The 24,011-nt window shown below is 40.1% G+C and overlaps 2 protein-coding genes across 3 annotated transcripts; one reads left to right on the forward strand and one right to left on the reverse strand.

The window, feature by feature from the left end:
• The first annotated feature begins 1,876 nt into the window (after positions 1-1,876).
• On the forward strand, positions 1,877-12,718 carry wash1 (WAS protein family homolog 1). The gene is made up of 11 exons (XM_074633151.1): positions 1,877-2,026; positions 3,774-3,914; positions 5,986-6,097; positions 6,240-6,386; positions 9,148-9,284; positions 9,387-9,522; positions 10,528-10,723; positions 10,852-11,016; positions 11,167-11,325; positions 11,873-11,944; positions 12,039-12,718. Exons 1-11 carry the CDS (start codon positions 2,019-2,021, stop codon positions 12,179-12,181), a joined length of 1,416 nt encoding a protein of 471 aa, XP_074489252.1. The 5' UTR covers positions 1,877-2,018; the 3' UTR covers positions 12,182-12,718.
• ddx11 (DEAD/H (Asp-Glu-Ala-Asp/His) box helicase 11) lies at positions 12,695-24,002 on the reverse strand. Of its 2 annotated transcripts, none has more exons than XM_074633141.1 (28): positions 23,868-24,002; positions 23,260-23,405; positions 22,396-22,611; positions 22,211-22,297; positions 21,975-22,111; positions 21,828-21,888; positions 21,588-21,695; positions 21,112-21,199; positions 20,538-20,740; positions 20,310-20,384; positions 19,906-19,983; positions 19,770-19,816; positions 19,586-19,665; positions 19,466-19,507; positions 19,300-19,367; positions 19,175-19,213; positions 18,933-19,071; positions 17,074-17,205; positions 16,879-16,991; positions 16,722-16,794; positions 15,342-15,445; positions 15,094-15,243; positions 14,911-14,979; positions 14,712-14,812; positions 14,531-14,615; positions 13,829-13,904; positions 13,554-13,708; positions 12,695-13,460 (listed from the first exon to the last, which is right to left on the reverse strand). In XM_074633141.1, exons 2-28 carry the CDS (start codon positions 23,386-23,388, stop codon positions 13,428-13,430), a joined length of 2,688 nt encoding a protein of 895 aa, XP_074489242.1. In that variant the 5' UTR covers positions 23,389-23,405; positions 23,868-24,002; the 3' UTR covers positions 12,695-13,427. The 2 variants fall into 2 exon arrangements, with proteins under 2 accessions (XP_074489242.1, XP_074489243.1); XM_074633142.1 differs by having other exon boundaries at positions 23,260-23,402; positions 23,868-23,975.
• Positions 24,003-24,011: the final 9 nt, after the last annotated feature.

The raw sequence follows: 24,011 nt of genomic DNA on the forward strand, positions 1-24,011 counted from the left end.
ATCCTAGTGTTGGCTTTTCCTGCCTCAGCCTCCCGACAGCAGCCGGAGGGAGACACCGGAGTTTTGGTCAGAGATGATAACGTATCTCGCTGCGGAGCCCCGTCACTTCACAAGACACAGGAAACCTCTGTTGGTCTGGAGGAGCTGCAGCATTTATTTCTGCACAAACGTCCACTGTACATTTACTAGATATTCTCAGAGCTACGAAGTCTTCTGCAGTGTGTAGTGTGCGCGCATGCATGTGAGGTGGAGCGAGCTGAGTGAAGGCAAGCAGGCAGAGGAGCAGAGGAGCAGAGACTCCGGCCCTGGAGACCAAAGCTACGGTCTCCCCCGCGTCCTCCACCGGGGCCAACACTGTTTTGCAAGACGGGCTTCACTAGATACAGTATAACTTTGCGGTTTTGGTGCTTCTGTGTAGTTTGTGTTGGAGTCTTGTCTCAACCGCGTAGCCACATGCGAGCGCGCATATGCGAGCGCGCATATGCGAGCGCGCATATGCGAGTGTGGCACGGGACACCGAACCGGGTGATTTATACATGTAAAAGTTACAAACAGTCCCTTTAACAGATTATTATAAGTAGCGGAATAATTGTTTGTTTTTTTTTTAATTGATATTAGAGCTGTTCCGAATACCACTTTTTGTGGCTTCGAAGCTTTAGTGAGAAATATTCTAAGGTATTCGAAGCTTCGCGGCGCAGCGCAGTGACATGTTCTTCTGCCTGTCTCCATCTATCTATCCGCACTATGCCCCACTACTGTACACACATGCACCTCAACAAACAACAATATCTGTCTGAGAATAACAACTAACAATAGCCTAATTAATGTTGAATATGAATAATGAATAATACTTTACTTTACTTTACTTTACTTTTTTTTTCATTTTACTTTGACTTTATTTTCCACCTTAGTGGAAATTTGTCTTCGGCTTCTCTAGTACATAAAAGATAAATTCCAACATGACACAGCATATCACCAGGACAATAAAAAAAATAAAAATAAAACAACAACAAAAAAATAAAATAATAAAATAATAATGTTGTGGGATTATTCCTTATTTCATGGGCTATTTTGGGAAATACATTATCATTACATAAATATATAAAAACAAAATTAAGCATTCGAATACTGATTGAGAGGTTGATAACCATGCTTCAAAGCATTCGGGTCAGCCCTAATTGATATACATGTGTATTATTATTATTATTATTATTATTATTAATAATAATAATAATAATAATAATTATTATAATAATTATAATTATAATAATATTATTCTTATCATTATTATACATGTGTATCATAAACTTATAATAAACTACATAAATACATTTGTATAGCACCATTCCTTTTCCGGTCTGCAGGACAGATAATAATGCACACAGTGCACTTTCATAGACTAAGCTACTGGAGTTACCCTGCACTATACTAATTTTTAAGTCTCTTCTGCACTATAGTCACTTTTTTAATACTCCTATATCACAGCCGTTACCCTGCACTATATTCAGTTTTAACAGTTTTCTTCATCTCCTTGTATTTCTATATCTGGTATATTTTTTGTACTTTGTACTTTGCACTACTAACTTTTTTACTGCCTTTTTACTAACATGTTTTGCACTATGGAACTGTGATGCTGGAAACTTGAATTTCCCTCGGGATCAATAAAGTTACTATCTATCTATCTATCTTTTCACCTACATAGGTTGCAGTGCTTTACATAAAATTGATTAAAATAGCACATTTATTATCTGTAAGGTGATTTAAAAAATAAAAAAAAGCCACTTATTACCCATGATACATTTTCAAGAGGCAATTACAAAATTGAGACTGAAGTGGTTCAGGTGGTGTAAATAAAAAAAATCTGACATTTCGGAGAGACCCTGAAGGCAACACTCTCTAGCCTCGTCGTGGTCACGTGTCACAGGAATGCGGAAGTGCAACACCGTTGTTGTGCTAATCAGTAGCTATAGCTGCTCACTTCTTCTCTTTCTTTAACCTTTAACACATAAACATCATCCATGGTCAGGTAAGAATAACATTTACATAAGACTGCATTGTTTCAGTATAACATAACGTTATAATTACATGTGTATTGTTCGGTTTTAAGGCTCACAGTGAGTCTCTCTTTAGCATGAACAAGCTTTCCTTTCACTATTAATCAATTAGTTAGCTCTATTATAAGGTATATAGTATTTATGTGGAATATATTTCTTCTAAACAGCCTTAGTGCAGGTTTATTAGCTGTTGATGTGACCATATACAGCTACAGGGATCACAAGTTTGTCATGTGAGAGTCAGATGAGGTCGAGGAGTGTGTGTTGTTTTCACTATACTGTCTCTAAATAACAGTTTAGAGGTGTTTTATCTAACAACAAGCATCACTGAAAGAGTTGGCTGACTCTTTGATTATTAAAATTAACACACTTACTATGTCGTTTTTTCCTATCATCACTGATAGAAGTTTAATTTATTGTAACAGGCAAGGCAGCTTTATTTGTATAGCACATTTCAGCAACAGAGCAATTCAAAGTGCTTTACACAAACATTCAAGAACATTGAGACAAAGTGCAAAAGAACATTAAGACATAAGTAAAACAGTTTTATAAAAACAATAAAAGATAGGATAGAAGCTAAAAAAGAGTATAACACACAAGAGTAAAAGTTATAGTGCAGTACAAGATCATTATCTGGTTTAATAAAAGGCACCAGCAGCAAACAGGAAAGTTTTAAGCTTTGATTTAAAAGAACTCAGAGTTGGAGTTGGTCCTGCAGGTTTCTGGGAGCTTGTTCCAGATATTTGGACGCTGCTTCTGCATGTTCTGACTCTGGGGAGAATAAGCAGACCTGATCCAGATGACCTGAGAGGTCTGGATGGTTCATAATACAGCAGAAGATCAGACATGTATTTTGGCCCTAAACCATTTAGTGCTTTGTAAACCAGCAGCAGTATTTTGAAATCAAGGTCGATTTCTTATGAGGTCGAGGAGCGTGTGGGTTGTTTCACAATACTGTCTCTAAATGACAGTTTTGTGATGTTTTATCTAACAACACGCATCACTGACTTGGCTGACTCTTTGACTATTAAAGGTCCCATATCGTGCTCATTTTCAGGTTCATGTTTGTATTTTGTGTTTCTACTAGAACATGTTTACATGCTGTAATGTTAAAAAAAACAGAAACTTAATTTTCCTCATACTGTCAGCCTGAATATGCCTGTATTCACCCTCTGTCTGAAACGCTCCGTTTTAGCGCATTTTGACGGAATTGCAACAGGATTGCGTTGCTAGGCAACAGCTTGGGTCCATGTGTACTTCCTGTCAGCTGATGACATTCACATACACTGCAACCAGGAAATAAACTGGGACACATTTACAATGTTTACGTGTAAATTGTGTCAAGGGTCTAAATATTGTATATTTGTGACATCACGAATGAGCAGAAATCCTGACGGCTTGTTTCAAATGCAGAGTTTCTGAATACGGGCTGTGTGTATTTCCCTGTGGATTAAGTGTTTCGATACTTTCACAGTATTTATATAGGACTTAAGCTTGCTTTATAATAAAAAAAACATGAAAATCTCACTTTTTTATAATATGGGATCTTTAAAATGAACACACTTTCTATGTAGTTTTTCTATCATCACCTGATAGATTTAAGTTTAATTTATTGGAATAGTATCATACTGATCCCATGCTCAAGATCAGAGTTTGACTGTGTCACCCACACATTCTTGTTCTGGATTATAAACCTTATTCTGTGTTGTTGTCCTTCAGGATGACCCAGAAGCACTGCCTGGAGGGCCAGGTGTACTCAGTGCCTCTCATCCAGCCAGACCTGAGGAGAGAGGAGGCTGTCCATCAGATAACAGATGCATTACTCTACTTGGAGACCATCTCTACTGATATTTTCAGAAGGCAAGCCCCAAAACACACACACACACACACACACACACACACACACACACACACACACACACACACACGTAAAAGAGCTAGAGGTAGGGAGGGACTTACATAAAAACCACGACTTTTTGCAATAGCATGAGTGTTTCATGATTTCCCCTTGGTATGCAAATGACAGACTACTACTTGTATTGCATCACGCATAAGTAGTGCAAAAATGATTTGCTGATTAATCTCGCTATAAAAAAAAGTTAAACAAACGATCAGTTGTTATTGTGAGAGCAGTCGAATAGTTTTATTTACAAATTAGAACATATTTTTTTACTGTTTACATCTTCACAAATATTAAGTGTTTTTTAGTAACTTCTAATAGATGAAATACTTTCACTATTTCTGATATTTTACTAAAATGAAATAAATGAAATATATCTTTTTTTGTTTTATTTTGTTTTTAGATTAAACCATTAATTTTATAGTTAAACCTGCAGTAGGCAGAATATTCCCCATGACTCTGTTTTCAGGCTTTAAAAAAATTTAGCCCGTGACAGGAGACTTTGGCCAATCACAGGTCATTTCAGAGAGAGAAAGCGTTCCTATTGGCTGTTCATTAAACGGAGGCAGCTGTAAATCACTCGCAAACTCTGATCAAACGGTCAAACTAGGCAGCGTTGATCAAATATTAATCAATATTCTGTTACTGTAATTTCTATTTCTCACATCAAATGTTTTCAGAAACATCTTGTAGTGTACTGTTTAGCTGTAAAATGAGAAAGTTTGCTCCGGCTGGCGGGCGGTGCTTGGTATTTCCTCAACTTATCTCAACATGGCTGCCGGTCACAAACTTTCTCATTTTACAGCTAAACAGTACACTACAAGATGTTTCTGAAACCATTTGAGGCGAGAAATAGTCATTACAGTAACAGAATATTGATTCATATTTGATCAGCGCTGCCTAGTTTGACCGTTTGATCAGAGTTTGTGAGTGATTGACAGCTGCTCAGAGATGGCAGGCTCCAGCTCGGCTCTGATTGGTTGTTTTCCTCCGGTATGTGAAATCTTGCAGATTCCATTAGGAGCACCGGAGGAAACGGAGGCACATGATTTTTTTCAGATTACCTGTCTCATGCACTACTGTCAGGATATAGTGACCGTTTTATAAAAATCACATTTTTAAATCATATTTGCTATAATTCTAACCACTGCAGCTTTAAGTAAAGTAAAAAATGCCAGAAGGTGGGCGCCCTGGTAGCTCACCGGGTAAAGCACGTACCATTAAGGCTGAGTCCTTACCGCAGGGTCCTGGGTTTGAGCCTGTCCCAGAGCCCTTTGCTGCATTTCATCTCCTCTCTCTCCCCTGCCTTTCCTGTCTGTCTGTCTCTTTTATCCAAAAAAGCAGAAATGCCACAAAAAAATTATCTTTAACAAAAATGCCAGAAAGTTCTGTAGTGTGAGTGTTGACACCACCAGGGAATAACAAACAAGTCCAGTTAACAAAAAACTTTTTAACCACAAAACAGCAGTCAAAAAGGCTGTTGATATAACAGCATCTGTTCCAAGTTTTAATGGACATAAAAATAACGTCATATTTAATGGCTTGCACTGTCGGATCCAAATTCCGAGTCACATTTTATGCCACAGCACCTGTTTAAGAGCAGATGGTGCTGTCTGTCTGGCACCCTGAAAATAGAGGAGGCGTCTCCTGTAACTACATGAAAAGAGTGACATTTCATTTATTAACAGAATTGTTTTGCCAATATAACCTTTTGAAAGATGATGTGTTAGTAATTAGATGATTGATAGGAATTAGGATAGGATAGGATTAATAAGGGTGCAGAAACAGCTGTGTAATACTTGCACTTCATCTTTATTAAATACACGAAGTCCCAATTACTTTATTCATTTATTCTCGGGATTCAGCGATCTGCAGAGTGTATATAAAGAAGGAAATGTGGAATAGGGGCGTCTCAGGTTACGCCATCCTCTTTATTGAATTGTGTAATATGGTCTCAGACACATTTTTCTCTGTGTGTGGATGTGTGTATGTCCATATTCATGTTGGTGTGTATGTGTGTGTTGCTTCCAGGGTGTCTGACAGTGTAGAGAAGAACCGCCGCCAGCTGCAGACCGTCACTGACCGGATCAGACTAGCTCAGGCCCGCGTCGACAAGATCAAAGGCAGTAAGAAGGCCACTAAGGTAACACAGCACCTCCATGTTGGCAGGCAGCTTTATATGTTGCACCTATGATACACAATAGACACGATAAGGTGACAAGATCATTGAAAGCAATAATTAGCAGCATGTCTGTCCGTTATATCAGCTCTTTCTGTGTGTATAGGTTTTCTCCAGTGCTAAGTATCCGGCCCCAGATCGACTTCAGGATTATACATCTATCTTTATTGCGGCTACAGACCCCTCGTCACAAACTCGCCCCCGACGAAGGATACAGAATAAACTTCGACCCTTTGATGAGAAGGCCTTGCAGGTGAGATAAATACACTAAAATGCTGATTACACAAAGAATTAATGCAACAATACAAAATGGGACTTGTTAAGAGAGCCATGGTTTCACAAAGTGTTCGTCTTGAAGCCCACAAGCCATAGTTCTATAACTAATACAAAAGAGAAGAAAGTGCGTGCTAGCCTGATAGTGTTAGGGCCTCTTTATACAGCTGACACTGCTGAAACTGCCGGTTCAAAACAGGGAGAAATAGAGACATGATTCATTTCCATTTACATGGCTTTTATCTTACTGCTGAGAATTATGACACAGCTCTCACTCCGGTCACACGAGGACAGGAGGGTTTGTAGCTGAAGTCTCGACTCCTCCATATTGATGTAGACTGCGGGGTCAGACTCCCATGACCCCATCAGTATTTATGCAGGCGATAAGAGCTGGTCCTGTATCCCATGACCAGGACAGAGTCCACATTTCTCCTCCAGAGTCTTCTTTTCTGCCCCCTGGCATATAATTTCCCGGGGAGGATGAGCAGTGTGACACCTCGATAATTGGAATATACTCTCCAGTCCCCTTTTTTTTATGGGAGCCACACCTCTTTCTGCCAGTCCACTGTCAATGTGGCATTCATAGTGATAGAGGTGTGAAGCATTAGCTAAGCCTGAGGGCAAAACACTGAATCCAAGGTCCAAACACTTACCTGTGATCCTGAGCTCTGAGCAAAGACCAAAATAATGCAATCACTGATGGAGGAAGTTCCTAAATCAGTGATTCTCAAAGTGCAGGGGTCCGTAGTCCGTGAAATCAATGACTTTACTTCACCTAAGCCCTTTGCTCCTCTAGGGAGCATAGGCTATTGACAAATGTCCTCCACCTCACTCGGTTGTGGGCTGTTCTTTTGAGATCTCCCCAGTTGAGCCCACTCCCAGACATTTCTGCCTAGACACTTCTTCTCCAGCTGTTCCTGGGGCGACCTCTTTTCCTTGTTCCTTGGGGTTTCCATTTCAGGGCTTGTCGGGTAATGTATGTAGGCTAGGGTGGTGTTTAATATGCTATATGGAAGATCATTATTAGGGCTATGCCAGTCTTGCTTCTGTTAATTTTCTGAAAGCTTTTAAGATCAATAACTTGACATTTGGGCTGTAAATGCTGTTGAGTCCAAAAGTGCCTGGGCTCACCCTTAGGGGCTGGGTTCAAAGCTCAGATAACCAGAAAGAAAAATGTAAGTGCTTCTTCATCATGTTGGAAAGGAGCCAGTTAATGTGATGGGAGAATCTGATGTCTCCTGGACGCCTCCCTGAGGAGGTATTTTAATATCCTGTCTGATATGGAACCACCTCAGCATCCTTCAGGGAGGCAGGGAAGGCCATCTGGGCTGTTTTGCTTTTAGCCTAACATAACCCAGACCTGGTTCAGCGCCGAAAGATGGATGGCGGCTGTAGCTCAGGAGGTAGAGCGGGTTGCTTACTAATCGGCAGACCGGTGATTCTATCCCCGGCTCGGCTCCTCTAGTCTGCATGTCGAAGTGTCCTTGAGCAAGATAACGAACTGCGATTGCTTCCAAAGGCTGTGCCATTGTTGTGTGAGTGTATGTGAATGATTAGATCCTGATGTATGCATCAGTGAATGTGTGTGAATGTTGACATGTAGTGTAAAGTGCTTTGAGTGGTCGGAACACTAGAAAGGCGCTATATAAATGCTAATTTATTTACCATTTGGCTCTTTTTTTAAAAAACAAATTCCATCTTAAACTGCACAGAATTAACACACATGCTTTGAGAGGTTTTGGTCACGTTATGACAATTATCAGCGTCAAGATCTTCTGATCTGATAATGTCTGAGTATTAATAAACACTGCCATATGAATGTGAATAAATACCTGCCTACCTCAAAAACAGAACAGGAAAAGCCTCCCAATCGGACTTTCAGCTTGGCAAAAACTAAAACTTTGATATGTATTTCAAATAATTATTCAGCCTGGTCTGGATACACATTTTAGTGGAAAATGTTAGAAAGCATGCTTCACACTTTTGTGTTCCTATCTGCATGCCAAATTTTCTGCTGTTTTGTTGTTATGCTTACAAATCATTTTCTTACATGAACAGCTGTTTTGTCATGATCAGCAGCATCCGCATTAAAAAATAATAATTTAGCCTTCAACCAGCACTGATGAGCTTTAGTCCATGTCAGTCTCAATTTTTCACGCCTCCTTTAAATAACCAACTGACATCCACTTAATGAAATGTTACACTGGTCGTAAAGGGCACCATGGCAGGTTGTTTTACAGGTCTAAAGACATGGCAGAGGAGAGCACCATATTAGCATCAAACTATATTAGCTTCTTATTTTGTTGCTCCACGGGTGATGCTTGATTAGGAGGTTAAAGGAAGCGAAAACAACAGAAAAGTGAAATGTGTGATACTGTTTTCCTAAGTGGTTTTGTGTCTGTCTTTGTGCGTGTGTGTGTGCGTGCACGGTCAGCACAGGCTCCTGCATTATTTATAGTGAACACCACAGTTTTCCCATTACCATCTTAGGAAACTTTACAAAAAACAGTCTATTTTCTGCTGCGTCCGCTTGGTCTTGCAAATGTGTGTGTATTTGTCAGAGAGGGAGAAATGAAAACACTGCTGGCAATTTTCTCTGGTACAGACAATGCATTATTCAATATCTCCCAGAAGCAGCGTGCAGGAGCACTTTGGTGGCATTTGTGATTTGTGTTATTCAAGATTTAGTTGACATTTTACAGATCTGCCTCTCACTCTATATCTCTATGTCTTCCTTTCAGGAGAAGTTGATGTATTTCCCAGTGTGTGTAAGCAAGAAGAATAGGTCTGAGAATGAGACGGAGGAGGGGCTGGGCAGTCTGCCGCGCAACATCTCATCCGTCAGCTCCCTGTTGCTCTTTAATACTACAGAGAACCTGTGAGTCCACACACACACACACCAGTAGAACAGATGCTAACTGTAAACACAGATTAGATTAAATCTGTTCTTCATATTTTGGGATTTTTTGTGCTTTTAAAGATATAAGAAGTATGTGTTCCTTGATCCTCTGGCGGGAGCAGTGACAAAAACACACAAAACGCTAGAGACAGAAAAAGAAGAGAAGCCGTTTGACGCACCGTTGTCCATCACGAAGAGAGAGCAACTGGACAGACAGGTACCTCAAGCACCCTTCTTCAACCAAAACACATTGATAATTTGACTATTTTGTATGTAGGATTGGTAATGATACATTTAGGGTGCTTTCACACCTGTAGTTCGGTTCATTTGGTCCAGCATTGTTGCATTTTAGTTCTGGTCCGGTTCCTGATCACACTGACTTTTTACAAACAAACCAGAGGAGTAAACATGAAGTTATACAGACTGACAGGTAACTCGTTGATTGTTCTGTTTTGCGATTTTATCCTGCATCATCAGCGCAACATCAGGACCCACGTAGGGGAAATCAAATTCTTGTGAGTAACATGAGTTTATGCAGCACTTTAATGATCTGAGATGACTGGTGCAAACACATACTAGTCCAAATATCGGGGAGCGAACGGACACGTGCAGAAGGTATAGTGAACTGGCAAAGTACATGGAGTCGGATACAAACACAGCTGTTTTAACAGCTTTTGACACATTAATTAGAGAAAATACACTCGCTGACGTGCTTTTATACACGGTCTTAAATACAGATCGCTTCCTGAACAGATTTAACGATCAGCAGATGGATTTATTAGTAGTTTAGCTTTTGAAATAATGCTAAAATCACAAATCTGTTATCATAATCTTGAGGTTGGTTCGTTTACTTTCACACCACAAACGAGTCCGCTTGGAAGGAGATTCGGTTGTTTGGTCCGCACCCTAGTATGATTGACAGCTTTCACACCGGCCCAAATGAACCCAAGGAGGGTGGAAAGAGGAGATGTCAGTCTGCCTTCGCCGAAATTGAGCCAATAGCAACGCACAACCGCAGCTCCAGTTACACTGCACATGTGTCATACCCCAGGGCTCAAGACCAAAAGGCCCCCGTGTCCCAGCCTCTTTGAATAAGACTTCAATGAACCATACTAATAGGGCAAACGGACCTGAGTTTGTTTTAACCGAACCAAACAGGTTAGGTGTGAAAGCACCCTTAATGATCAATGTTGTCTCTAATCTAATCTTTTCTTTCCAACAGACGGCAGAGTCTTATTTCTATGTGCCAGATCTGGGCCAGGTGCCCGAGATAGATGTGCCATCTTACCTGCCCGACCTGCCAGGCATCGCAGATGATCTGTCCTACAGCGCAGACCTCGGGCCCGGCTTCGCCCCGTCAGGACCCACACAAAACATCCCTGATCTGCCCTCCTTCTCGACGGAGAGCGACGGACATGGTACACACACACACACACACACACACACACACACACACACACACACACACACACATACACATACACACGTTCACTATCTCAGCTCCGTTTGGAAGCAGATGTTGACTTTTCATCTCTTTCTCTTTCAGGCTCTCAGCTCCAACCTAATGTTCCACCTCCTCCACCACCTCCTCCTCCTCCTGAGCCTACCCTCGCTCCCGCCATTCCTGCAGGAGCTCCCCCTCCTCCGCCACCTCCTCCACCCCCCCCACCTGTTGAGAGCACCAAAGAAGCCACTCGAGCGTCAAGTTCAGGTTTGTCGCATGCGTGCAACTCAAAACTTGTACTGGCTACACACCACAGACTTGGGAGGAATATGATCGAGCCTTACAGTGTATTAAAGTAGTGAAAACCTGCTTCTCCCTTAAACCCAAATTACCCCCGACCGTCTCCTCTGTCTGCAGGCCCTGTGTCCGGTGCTCCCACCAAGGTGGTCGTGCCATCAGACGGCCGCGCCAATCTCCTGGAGTCCATCCGTAATGCCGGAGGCATCGGCAAAGCCAAGTTACGCGACATTAAAGAGCGCAAGATGGAGAAGAAGAAACAGAAGGAGCAAGAACAAGGTGTCGGATTGTTTGAGTGGGGGATGTGCTTCCGCTTCATGTTTTATTAACTGCTACACGATGCAGCTTTAACAATGATGAGAAAGTCATGCAATCACAGCACAGCATGACCAGTCCCTAGTTAGCATTCACCCATGAGTTCATACACTGTGTCGCACTGCATGTCAGCATGTGAGCGTCTGTGTATATATATATCTCATATTGTTATCATCACAGTCCATGGCTCTGTGACCTTTGCTTTATAAATGTCAACCTCATTAAAAGGTTGACTTGGTAACAGTCATGTTTGAAATTGTCTGCCCTAATATCAGACAGCGTTATCTTTGCTCTCATTTCTGGTTGGCTGGCCAGGTCACGACCCAACATTTCATATTTAGAGAGAGCTGCTTATACCGTCTAACTAGATAACAAGTCTTGTTGTAATTATGTGCTCCACTTTGAAGCGCAGCACTGGGGAATGAGTGAAACCGTTTCCCTGCTCCAATTACTAATTTAAAAAAATACTGATTGTATGATTATTTAGTAACTGCCTGTCTCTGTCTCACAGCAGTGGCAGCGGCATCAAGTGGTGGAGACTTTATGTCTGATCTCTTCAATAAACTTGCCATGCGGAGGAAAGGTGAGGATCCCCTTTATGTCAAATGAGATTGAAAATACCGATGCAGGTGGTTGGAACTGCATACTGTAACTAATGTGTCCTGTTCCCTCTGTAGGCATATCTGGTAAAGGCCCAGCAGGTGGGGAGTCAAGTGAAGCTCCCACTGGTACCGGCGGTGCATTTGCCAGGATGTCGGATGTCATCCCACCACTTCCTGCCCCACATATGGCAACAGACGATGATGACTGGGAAGCGTAACATGATGGACAATGAACACTTAAAAGGTGCAGTGTGTAGGAATTGGCAGCATCTAGCGGTGAGGTGGCAGATGCAATCATCTGAAACCTCTCCTGTGTGCCAAGCGTGAAGAAGAATCATGTTGGCCGACGCAAAAATGCTAATGGCCCTCTCTAGAGCCCGTGTTTGGTTTGTCCGTTCTGGGCTACTGTAGATATAAACGGATCATTCTAAGGTAACAAAAACACGACAATTCTTATTTTCAGGTGATTATACACTAAAGAAAACATACTTATTATATTATTATATTCCATTTTTGCCAATAGATCCTCCTAATTGCTGCACACTGGCTCTTTAAAGCACTGATAATGAAAGCATTTGATAGTCTTGAATAATTTTGTGTACATTACATTTTCCTCTGATCACTTAATACCATAAAAAGTGAAACTTTCAGTGTTAAAGTGGCCAATAATTGGCTTCATAATTATAAGTGCTTTAGTTTGTCTAATCAGTTGAACAAAACATCAATAAAACTCCAATAATAAAACAATTTATTGATAATCATATTCATTGTAAAACATATTTGCATCAAATTAAACAAGCATAAACTGAAATCATGGAACCATTTCACTAACGTCTTGCCATTAAATAAAAGTAATTGTTGCATTACATAACACTTAATGCTTCAATTAAATATTTAACATCTTCTTCAAGGGTAACTGAAGTCACATGGATTCCTAAGCCGTTGCTGTGCTGTGCTTAATATCTGTGAAGTAGTTAGCAGTAGTAATTCATTTCAATATATCTTACATGGTCCAGACTGAATTCGAGTCAGTCTGATTAATGCCCCTCTGGCCTTCGTCTGCAGTGTGACATCATATACTTGTATTCATTATTCTTCAAATCAGAGATGTTACTGTAGCGAGCCAAAGCAGGACACAAGAAACAGGCAAGATATAAGAGCTGAAACGTAAAATAAAGCGAGTACGATGTACTGAAAATAGAACAACTGCCTCCCTGGTTGACCCTTGAACTCCAGCCAGGAGCACTCAGAGGTGTGACGGCTTCAAAATGTTTAAGAATGTAAACACAAATAAAAGGGCTGTGTCAATCTTGTAATAAGGAACTTATTATAGAGGCCCTCTAATTATCTTATAGTATTTTTTTTTGGTTGCTAAATGTTCACAGTGGCCGCTGTTGCACTTTCCCCGAAGTTCTCCCTAACCTCAGTCTTGGGAAATGTCCGCTCAGCTCAATGTAAGTGACACTACACCTGCTTCTGCTTCTTCTCCAGGAAGAACTAGGAAAGAAGAGTTTACAGACAACATATGAATACACTTTAGTCATGACACAGTGGGTTGAGTGTGGATACATGAGCGTACTTGCTTCTCACCTTCCGTAAGGCAGCGAAAGCAGGGCCAAAACTTGTGTGTGTGCTGGTGCGAGTTTTAATCCACGTGGGAAGTTTGGAGAGCGTAGCGGGTCGAGAGTAACGTCTGTCACACAGCACGATGGAGGAATAGTCGCCACGGTGACGGATAGCTCTTCCTTTGGGCAGATGAAGTCGAATACATATGAATACTGATCATACCATCTTATCATCTATGGAATTAATTATTGTTAATGTTTTTTTTATTGTATCTGTTGTCATGAGTATTGCATCCTTACCTATGGATTGATTGACAGCCTTCATGCAGAGGTTTTCTATAAGTGCTTGGCCGGGACTCCTCCCTCCACTATGAGGCTAAAAAAAACAAACCACATCTTCATCTCAGCACTCCTGTGACCTTGTACTTGTTTTGCAAGGTGTGTGGCTACAGTGAAGACTATAGAGTGCTGCAGGAATGAGTCCTAAAACCTGGAAATGAGTTAGCATTTAAGCACTTCCGGTTCCCTCGTCTGTAAGTCAATGAGTTTGAATGGGTTTTTAGTCAGATGCCTGAAATAAGGTCTGTGGTTAATACAAGCGTTTTGATCTACGACATTAAATACATCGATAAATACTCCACTCGTGAACTTTGAAGCCTTTATGTGTCTTGAAAACAACTAACAAGTGACTAAATGAGACTACTACTGTGTATATTTCTCGTTCATGCGACCGTGGTGTAGTTCGTTTACAGCCTAGCATTAGTTTTTTTACTTCTGACGATTGCATTTACACTTCAATTTCACTTCATTTGTGAAGATTATCTTGCTGAACAAAACTTGTGTAAGTATCATAAACATTTGTTTGCCACAGATCTTTTTTTCTGCAGTATTCCAAAACCCAATGGAAAAGTCCCGGGAACCAGGGCGATGCTAACTTCCTGCTTGGCCTACAAAAATGTGTCATCCCTGCAGCACCCTATTAGTTACAGTTAAGAGTCTCACCAGGTGTTTGTCCAGGTAGGACATCTTTTCCTGCAGCTCTGGGGATTTGATGTTGGGATATGGCATTCCCACCATCACCACACACCTGTCATCACATGCACACAGAAAAGAGCATTTAGTGTCATATGCTTTATACAGTGTGCAACTGCTGGCTGTCGACGTGCTCACGAATGAAACACACCTGCCCAGGTCATCAGAGAAATTGATGCCCTCACTCATCTTTCCTCCGACCACAGAGAACAGCAACGCTCCAGTGAGGCCGCCGGCATCAGCAGCACACCTCTAAGAAAAGGAAGAGAGACATACGTCAAACGTAGAGGCAATCACTCATAATGAACGCATTACCAATGGTGGCGATGAGGGCTGATGTTTTTTTTTACCTGGATACAGCGGGTGAACTCGCTCAGCACCTGTTCAACCTGGTTGGCTTTCTTTGGCTCCTGGAAGATCTGAGAAAGAAATAGTGATAGCTTAGAGACCGTCGGGGAAAATTCACTTCCCTTAAAATATGATGCCACCCTCGAGTTAAGGTGTGATAAAGACGGCTTCCCAGGGTGATGTACCTTCTTCTTGTTAGCCAGACGAGTCAGCGCACCGCTGGCCTCCCAGTGAGAAACGATCCGCCTCGAGTACTCATAAGAAGGGAAGAAGCACACGACCCCGCCTGGGACCACGTTACAAATGTTGGAGAGAATGCGCCCGGTCTCGTCCATCTGTCAAACAGGCACACATTTGCAGTAGTGCTTGTGTCAACAATGCCGCTGCATTCAACGATATTACAGCAAGAACTTATAAAAATAATACGCGTTACCATGCGTGGAGAGTCTCTGTTTTGGAAAGTAAAATCCAGCTCCTGACCAGATGGACCGCTGCATAAAACGAGGGGAAGAATGTTCTCTGGAGGAATTACATGACCTACAGGAAAAGAAAGTTCTCTTATTGATTTAAATATAACGACACAAACAACATATACAATTATTTTACATTATGAAATATTCAGAATATTCCATATACAATACAGTTTTGACAGCACATAACACAGACTTTCTTGTCTGCATATAAAGAGTGAAGTAAAATCCTTTGAGTTGTGTTCAAATCAAGGTTATGATAGTTTTGAATTTTCAGTTTTTATTTAATTTTTTAACTTTCGGATTTCAGTTTAGTTTAATTTTAGTTCCTTTTTTAGTTTTTTTTTCCAGAAAGATTTAGTTTTTATATATTTAGTTTTTGTTTGAGGCCAGCTATACTATCTCAGAAATATGTAGCTACATATATATATATATATACAAAATACACAGCTGGAGAACTGTGTAGGAATGGCCATGATGTTTAATCTTTGTGCTACTTTAATGAAGCAATTGCGGTATAGCCCCATCTCCTGGAAGGTCAAGTCCATTCAGTTTCTGTGGTTCAACGTCACGAGTTGACAAAATTTGTGCTGTCTCCATTTTTGGTTAGTGATACATTACAGCTAAAAAAAACAAACTGAAATGAATTGACGTTAATTTTTTATTTTATTTTTTTCCTAGGCAATATTGTTTCACTTTAGCTTTTCTTAAAGGATAGTTTTTATTTCGTTTCAGTTAACCAAAACTATTTTTCACTGCTTATTTTCGTTTTAGTTTACGATAATAACCCTGTTTCAAATGATATCACCCAGATCTTGGGAGTCTGAGGACATAGTAATAGTACATGTCTTTAATTATGTGTGCCATGCAACAGGAGCACAAGTGTTGTTTATGATTTGCTTATGATTCAACAATCTTCCAAGTTTAATAAGCAAAAACAACCTGTGTGATGACAGTCAGCAAATGTAATCTTCAACTGATCCTTAATATGCACGGTTTGTATACGATGGATGGACAATTAATTCATGGTTTACTTCACAAGATGCCATCGTTTTTTATCATCTCTTCTTGGTTTGTCCTGATATAATCTGTCACCTCCATCACTCGAACCAGGTGCGAGTTCATGAAATGATTCTTATAATATTCGAATAACCAAACGGAATATTAGCACTTGTACTAAAAATCGGTTGTTATTTGAGATTTTGTCAAGTGTTGTATTATTCATCAAAAATCCCCACACACAGAAATATTGATAAACACATGACTAAGAGAGAGTGCATTATAAAAGCAGAAAGAGAGAAACTCCACAAAGTGCTGCGGTGTTGTAAAAATGGGCCACTCACCACAGGAAAACTCAGTGATGCGCTCCTCTCCCACTCCGGCAGAAAACAGCAGCTCTTGTTTGAAGTCTGAAACCTACATATCACATCTTTCAGATTGATAAAAAAAACTTACACAGCAAAGGCTTAGTTTATTTTTAGTGGGTTTAAAATAACTTACAGGCTGCATGGTTCCTCCTGTGACGATGACAGCTCTGCACTGCTTCAGCACCTGGGCAAAGTGGACTGCTGGATTCAACATCAGGAACTTGACGCTGCTCTCTGACAAAGTGCCTGGACATAAAACACAGGGGGTATTTTATGACACTTTTAGTTCATTACTGGCCTTTCTTTGAGTTGTTTTTATTAACCGTACCTTGTCTGTGCACCACCACTCTGCCATCAGTGTTGCTGTTGGTGAGAGCCATGAAGAAACCCTCCACCTGCATCATGGGAGATGCAGACAGCACTTTCTCTGCCTCTGACCCCTGCTGGTCTACTGAAGAAACTGCACACATGAGTGAGTAGATGAATCATAATGGAACAGAGGTATGCTACATTGTTCAGTGTCTGTTGATTGCAAAATGCCAAAGTGAGAGAAATGGTATTGGTTACGGAGTGAAAAGAACAATTATATCTGCTCATGCATTTTAGATCCAACACTGATTTTTTTTCGGATATTCCTTCAGACTTTTGTTTTTCACACATTTTTCCGATTTATTTTTTTTTGGAAATTTTTTTCAGACATTTTTTTTTTCCGAACATTTTTCAAACCTTTTTCAGACTTTGTTTTCACACATTTTTCATATATTTTTCAGACTTTTTTTGGAAATTCTTCAGACTTTTTTTCATACATTTTTCAGACTTTTTTTCGGATACCCTTCAGACTTTTTTTTTTCGAACATTTTTCTGACTTTTTTTTCGGATATCCTTGAAACTTTTTTTCGAACATTTTTCGAAAAAAATTTCTGACTTTTTCTTTGGACATTTTTCTGACTTTTTTTCCACACATTTTTAAGACTTTTCAGAGTTTTTTTTCGGATATCCTTCAGACTTTTGTTTTTCAGATTTATCTTTTTTGGACATTTTTGGAACATTTTTCTGACTTTTTCTTCGGACATTTTTCAGACTTTTTTTTTTTCGAACATTTTTCAAACCTTTTTTTGGACAATATTCAGATATTTTAAAGACTTTGTTTCGGATATTTTTCAAACCTTTTTCAGACTTTTTTCGAACATTTTTCAGATTTTTTTTTTTTTTTTAAACATTTTTCTGGACGCTTTACAAAAAAATTTTTGGACAATTTTCACACATTTTACAGACTTTTTGTTTCGGATATTTTTCAAACTTTTTTCAGACTTTTTTTCCACACATTTTTCAGATTTTTTTTTTGGACATTTTTTTCAGACTTTTTTTTCGAAAATTTTTTGAACATTTTTCTGACTTTTTCGGATATTCTTAAAACTTTTTTTCCACACATTTTTAAGACTTTTTTTCAGACTTTTTCGGATATCCTTCAGACTTTTGTTTTTCACACATTTTTCAGATTTATCTTTTTTTTGTTTGAACATTTTTCAGACCTTTTTTTGGACAATATTCAGATATTTTACAGACTTTTTGTTTCGGATATTTTTCAAACCTTTTTCAGACTTTTTCTAGATATTCTTCAGACTTTTTACAGACTTTTTTTTCTGATATCCTTCAAACTTTTATTTTTGACACATTTTTCAGATTTATTTTTTGGGGAAATTTTTTTCAGACTTTTTTTTTGGAACATTTTTCAAACCTTTTTCTGACTTCTTTTTTTTTTTCAAACATTTTTTTTTGGACAATTTTCAGACATTTTACAGACTTTTTGTTTCGGATTTTTTTCAAACTTGCAGCCCTAATACATGATATCTATTCTCTTGCCTGTGCACTTTACACACAAGGAAATGTGGGAGATTTTTATGGTAGCAGTTATACTGTGAGTACTGTCTGTAAAAGTTGTAAAATGTCTATGGGGAAAGTGAATTTCAACACATCTCACAATATAGATCCATGACAGTCAAATCTTTCTGAAATTAAGCATGTTAAGCTTTTCTCATTCCTGAATAGGATCCCATTTAGGTGTTCATCATTATCAATAAATTACTGCATGTTGCTACCGTAATGCCACATGTCTGCAATGATGATGTTCATCTCCACAATTTGTTTTAAATATGTGGGTGACATAAAAATAATCAGCCCTCTGACCTGGTGCAGTGCTCTGGCTGCTCTGCAGTGTTTGAAGGTAGCGGTTTAAGCCCTCTGTGCGTCGGTTCTCCTTGTTGGAGCTGCTCTGAGTGTGCAGACTCACACCTGATCCTGCGTACTTCTCCACGAAGCCTCCCAGCTGCAGCAAAGAGGGGACACGTGTGGGATTCATTCGATTTTACGGTGGATCACTCGATATTTACATGAGGCATAGATACAATACATACATATTAAACACTTACTTTTCTGCTGATCATGCTCTTCTCAAAGTATCTCTGTAACTAAAGAGAGAATGACAGTGATGTTGAAAGAACTGCAGTATGGATATGGTGTGATTTTTAACAGCATTATACACACTTTCAATTACCTTAAACAAATTGATATTGTCGATCTGAGCCTTGAAGAGGAAGTTGTTAATGGTGAGCATTTCAGTTCCTAAAAGATAAAGAAACATGACTGGTTGGCAAATTCTTCTTAGATGTGTATTAGTGTATGTTTATATGTGTGTGTGCATGTGTGTATTGTTTACTAACCTGTTTGTGTAGTCTGGCTTTGTGGATTCTGCCCGACCTTACCTGCAAGGATAACGTTTGTCACAGTCACGTTGCAGACTGGCAATAATCAAAAACTAATTGTAGCCCAAACACACTCACCTCCCAGCACCCGGACGAGCCCCTCAATCACAAACAGAATCTGTTTGATGTACATCAGGTTCTTTGCCTTCAGTCGCTTCCTGATGTTGTAGAAACATAACCATCAACAGCCAGGAGGGTTAATAATACAATATTGAATTTGTGAATGAGTGCATTGCATGTGTGTGTGTGTGTGTATACTCACTTATAGCGTTCGCCATACTGGGTGAGCTGCGAGTGGACACGGCAAAGCTGCAGAAGATTCACAATTTAGTATATTGCAGAGAACATGCAGATTTTTAAACCTAGATTTTGTACATGATGTGTATGAATGTGTTTACCTGCCCTCCAGTGAGCTCTGCACTGTGTATACAGGAGAGTGTGTCACTAAGATTGTGAGCTTCATCTATGATCACCACCTGTAAAAATATACATATATATTTACAAAACGGTTCTGCTGTCAGTAATTTGACAAATCAATTCCACTTCAAGTTGTTGAAACTGATGAAAGTATGGCAAAATTATCAGGTACTCAAACAATCAGGCACTCATTGTGTGTTTACATTTTTGTTCAGAAATATTATTTATTCCTGTGCTCCAAGAAGGTTAAACTACTTATGGAAATTTGTGTTTCTAACATTACTAGGGCATTTCAATTAGATTTTTTTTTTTTATTTCCATGATAATACTGACAATTGCTGAACAGAAAAAAATCTATGATGGAATCAAAAACATCTAATCCTACCTGCCCCTTCAGCTGGACCCCTGCTGCCTTCCTTGTGGCTTCATGAAGCAGCATCTGATAGGGCAACACCACCAACTATGCAGACACAATTAACATAGACCACACAGATTAACACTAAAACTTACAAAAAGTGAATGAATAAATAAAATACTTTAAAGAAATGTTAGCAGCACAGCAAGCAATCTGAGACAGGAATGGATGAACTGAGTACGACAAGGACATTGTTACCTGTGCGGCGGGGACAGCGAGGCGTGTGGCATAGTAAGGACATGAATGTGTCTCTCTGCCCAGCTTCAGCATCTGCTCTATATCGTGGACTGTCCCCAGAATGTCGTCCCTCATCTGCTGCATTGCTGAAGCTTTATAATAGGGACACACACTCTTTGCTGGATCTCGCTTACGTTTTACACCCTCTTCATGATGCGGCTTCTCTACAAAATGACAACAGGCAACATTGTAAGCGAAACTAGTCTTATTTATTTTTTTATGTTTCAAGACAGCTCTTGGGTTATGGGTTAACTAATTGCATTAGAAATATTATTCATAGTTCTATAATGGCATTTCTGTTTAATTCTGATTTGTGGCGTGTTTTGTGTTGTCCGTCTAATGTTGTTTGTCTGTAACTCATTGTTATTGCTGCCTTTCTTGGATCAGGACACTCTTGGAAACGTTTTTTTTTTTAATCTCAACAAAGCTTTCCTGGTTTAAATAAAGGTTAAATAAAATTGCTTTAAGTTATCTGGAAATATTCTTCTGTAAGATCGGTAGTTCCGGAGCTAAATTGTGTGCGAGGTTTTCTCACCATGTTTGTTTTTCTGCATCTCCAGGCAGCGGTCGTTGATGCGCTGGATGCTGCCCAAGCGACGAACCTCCTCGTTGACACACAGATTCTGAAAAGTACACAAGATTTATGTTTACGGGGCAAACACTGGTTAACAATCATGTTTTACTGATTGAATACAAGTAACAGTTCCTGTTCAATGCCAAACTTAGTATGGGATGGATAGAAATGTAGATGTAATGTACTGTTTTTGCATTTTTAATTAAAATCTAATCTAATTTGGTAATTATAAATTAGAAAATACAAGTAGTAAAAGGTATAAATCATTTGAGAAACAAGGGAACTAGGAACCTATAGCAGACAACATGCTCGCAAAGCTTCTCACTCCAAATTAAACAATTATATAAATATTCACAATGGATGAAATTTCACCAAATATACTGAAATCTAACCCTTCTACTGGTAGTGTTTGTGTGTGTATGTGTGTGTACACGTACCTGCCGTGAGCCCAGTGTGACCACACTGATGTCCTTGCTGAAGGGGCTCTTTTGAACCTCATGGACAAACTGGGCCAGCTGGGAGTGAGTGCGACTGCAGTAGTAAATCTGAGAACATGCATATGAAGACACAGCCTCACTTCAGGGTTATATGTCACCCTCATTATTACTATTTTTGTATCATATCAGTGGCACACTCATCCTTACAGTTACAATGTGAAATGTCTCTCTCACACACACCTTCGTAACATGTTCTTCAACCAGTTCGTCGTCGGTGTCATCATCCTCAGCACCGCAAAATCTGAGCAGGAGAGCAAACGCACCCTGCTTGTCATTGTCTGTGACCACATTCAATACAACTGGTAACCAATCAGTGGCTGCCCTCACCTGCTCCGAGTCTTTGTCTCATCATCGCTTTCATATTCTGCAATAATGAGCTCCTCGTCCTCTTGATCTCCTTGCGTCTCGGTTTGTTCCTCTTTACTGAGCTGGAGCAATTTGAATGCCTCTTCATCTTCACTGCTCTAGAGACACATATATTCATATAGTGAGTTGCAGAGACTTGACTTACAGAGATTGTAATTTTTAGGTACATTTTAATGGCAATTTGCGAGATCACTTACTTTTCTTTTCATCGCATACTTTAGTTGAACGTTGTTTCGGATCATTTCTAATCGTTCTTCCCTCTTCTTTCTTTTCAATTCTTCCTCCTGACACACAAAAAAACATACAATAATATTCAAAAGCTGAGCAGGTGAGAAGCGGGAAATTCCCAGAGATCCGTGGAGATCTGAAATGACATTCTTACCTTCAACTTTGACACCAAATCACGTTCTGCCTTTTTTTCAACAAAATCAGTGATCCAGTCGGGCTCTGCTGAGGAGCTGGTAGTGGAGGACTGAGCTGTAGAGGTGGAAAGAGCTGCTTCTCCTTCATGCAGAAGAGCAGCTGCCTCCTGCTTCCTCTTCTCCTCGTAGTCTGTGAGCCAGCTCAGAGCTCCACATATCAGACTCAGAGACTTGCCCTGGGTTAAAGATAAGATAAGATAAGATAAGATAAGATATTCCTTTATTAGTCCCGCAGTGGGGAAATTTTCAGAGTACAGCAGCAAAGGGGATGGTGCAAAAAACAAGATGCATCAGCTAACACAGTAAAAAAGAGCTAAACAAAGTGTAACAAAATATGAACCATTTAAATAGAAGGAAGTATAAAGTGGTCTGTAAGTGGTCTACTGGGAGTAGTGCTGGTTGTGGTCTACCGGGAGCAGTGCTGGTTGTGGAGTCTGACAGCTGCAGGAAGGAAGGACCTGCAATAGAGCTCCTTCACACACTTTTGGGTGGAGCAGCCTGTCGCTGAAGGAGCTCTCCAGTGCTGAGATGATGTCCTGCATGGGGTGGGAGTCATTCTCCATCATGGGTGACAGCTTAGCCATCATCATCATCCTCCTCTCTCCCACCACCTCCACTGTGTCGAGGGGGCATCCCAGGACAGAGCTTCCTGATCACTGTCTAGTCTATTCCTGTCTGCAGCCGAGATGCTGCTGCCCCAGCAGACCACTCCATAAAAAAGGTCATGTGTCATAAAAGGATGTTAAAAACACAAAAAATGATGACTCAAATGTAATGGCTTCTTTTGTAACCTCTCTTGCATACATGCACACATACATACACACCGTTCCAGTTGGACTTTCAAAGATCCCCACTTTGCCCTGGTCCAGTGCACTGTACAGGGCTTGCATGAACTGCTCCTGGATGTCATAGGGCTGGTAGGGAAATGGAAACTGGGTCCTGCCATTCTCCATGCTGGTGAACCTCCCTGCTAGATGACATATAGGGTTAAAAAAGGAGTCCGCTGAGCAGCACACAGTGTGTTTAAACTGGATTGTATTAGCTACAAGCCCTAAACTACTGATAGTGATGTTGTGTCTAACATGAGGCACCAGATTCTGCTTTCTGTGCAGATCTTATAAAAGTCCTGACTTGTTTCTGATTCAGATTGCGTCATTTTTACTACATCACCTCAATTTACCACAACGAAACACCCCCATCATTTAATTTAAGAGCTTTCAAAGCTGTCTACATGTTATTTCAAACAGCTAACATTTGATTTTAAAGGGGTTTAAGCTGCCTTGAAAGGAAAAACTTTATAGCTAAAGATAGCTGCCAGCTTGTTTTTAGCTGGCTAGATAACTTATAACCTATCCCCTTATTAGCTGAAGTCTTACACCCACTGCCGATCCTTAACATTTACATACATGGTTGCTATTTAATAGCTACTTACCCGCTGAAATCCTTAAACAAAAGGAGGTTTTACTTTGTGTAATATTATGTTCAGCTGCCGGCTATTCAACAACCGCGCCAACAGAGAGCAGCGTGGACGAGATCTGACCAATAGGGAGCCAGATAAACCAAAGAGCGCTTGTTT

Source organism: Sebastes fasciatus, chromosome 4, assembly GCF_043250625.1.
Source record: "Sebastes fasciatus isolate fSebFas1 chromosome 4, fSebFas1.pri, whole genome shotgun sequence".
Lineage (NCBI taxonomy): Eukaryota > Metazoa > Chordata > Actinopteri > Perciformes > Sebastidae > Sebastes > Sebastes fasciatus.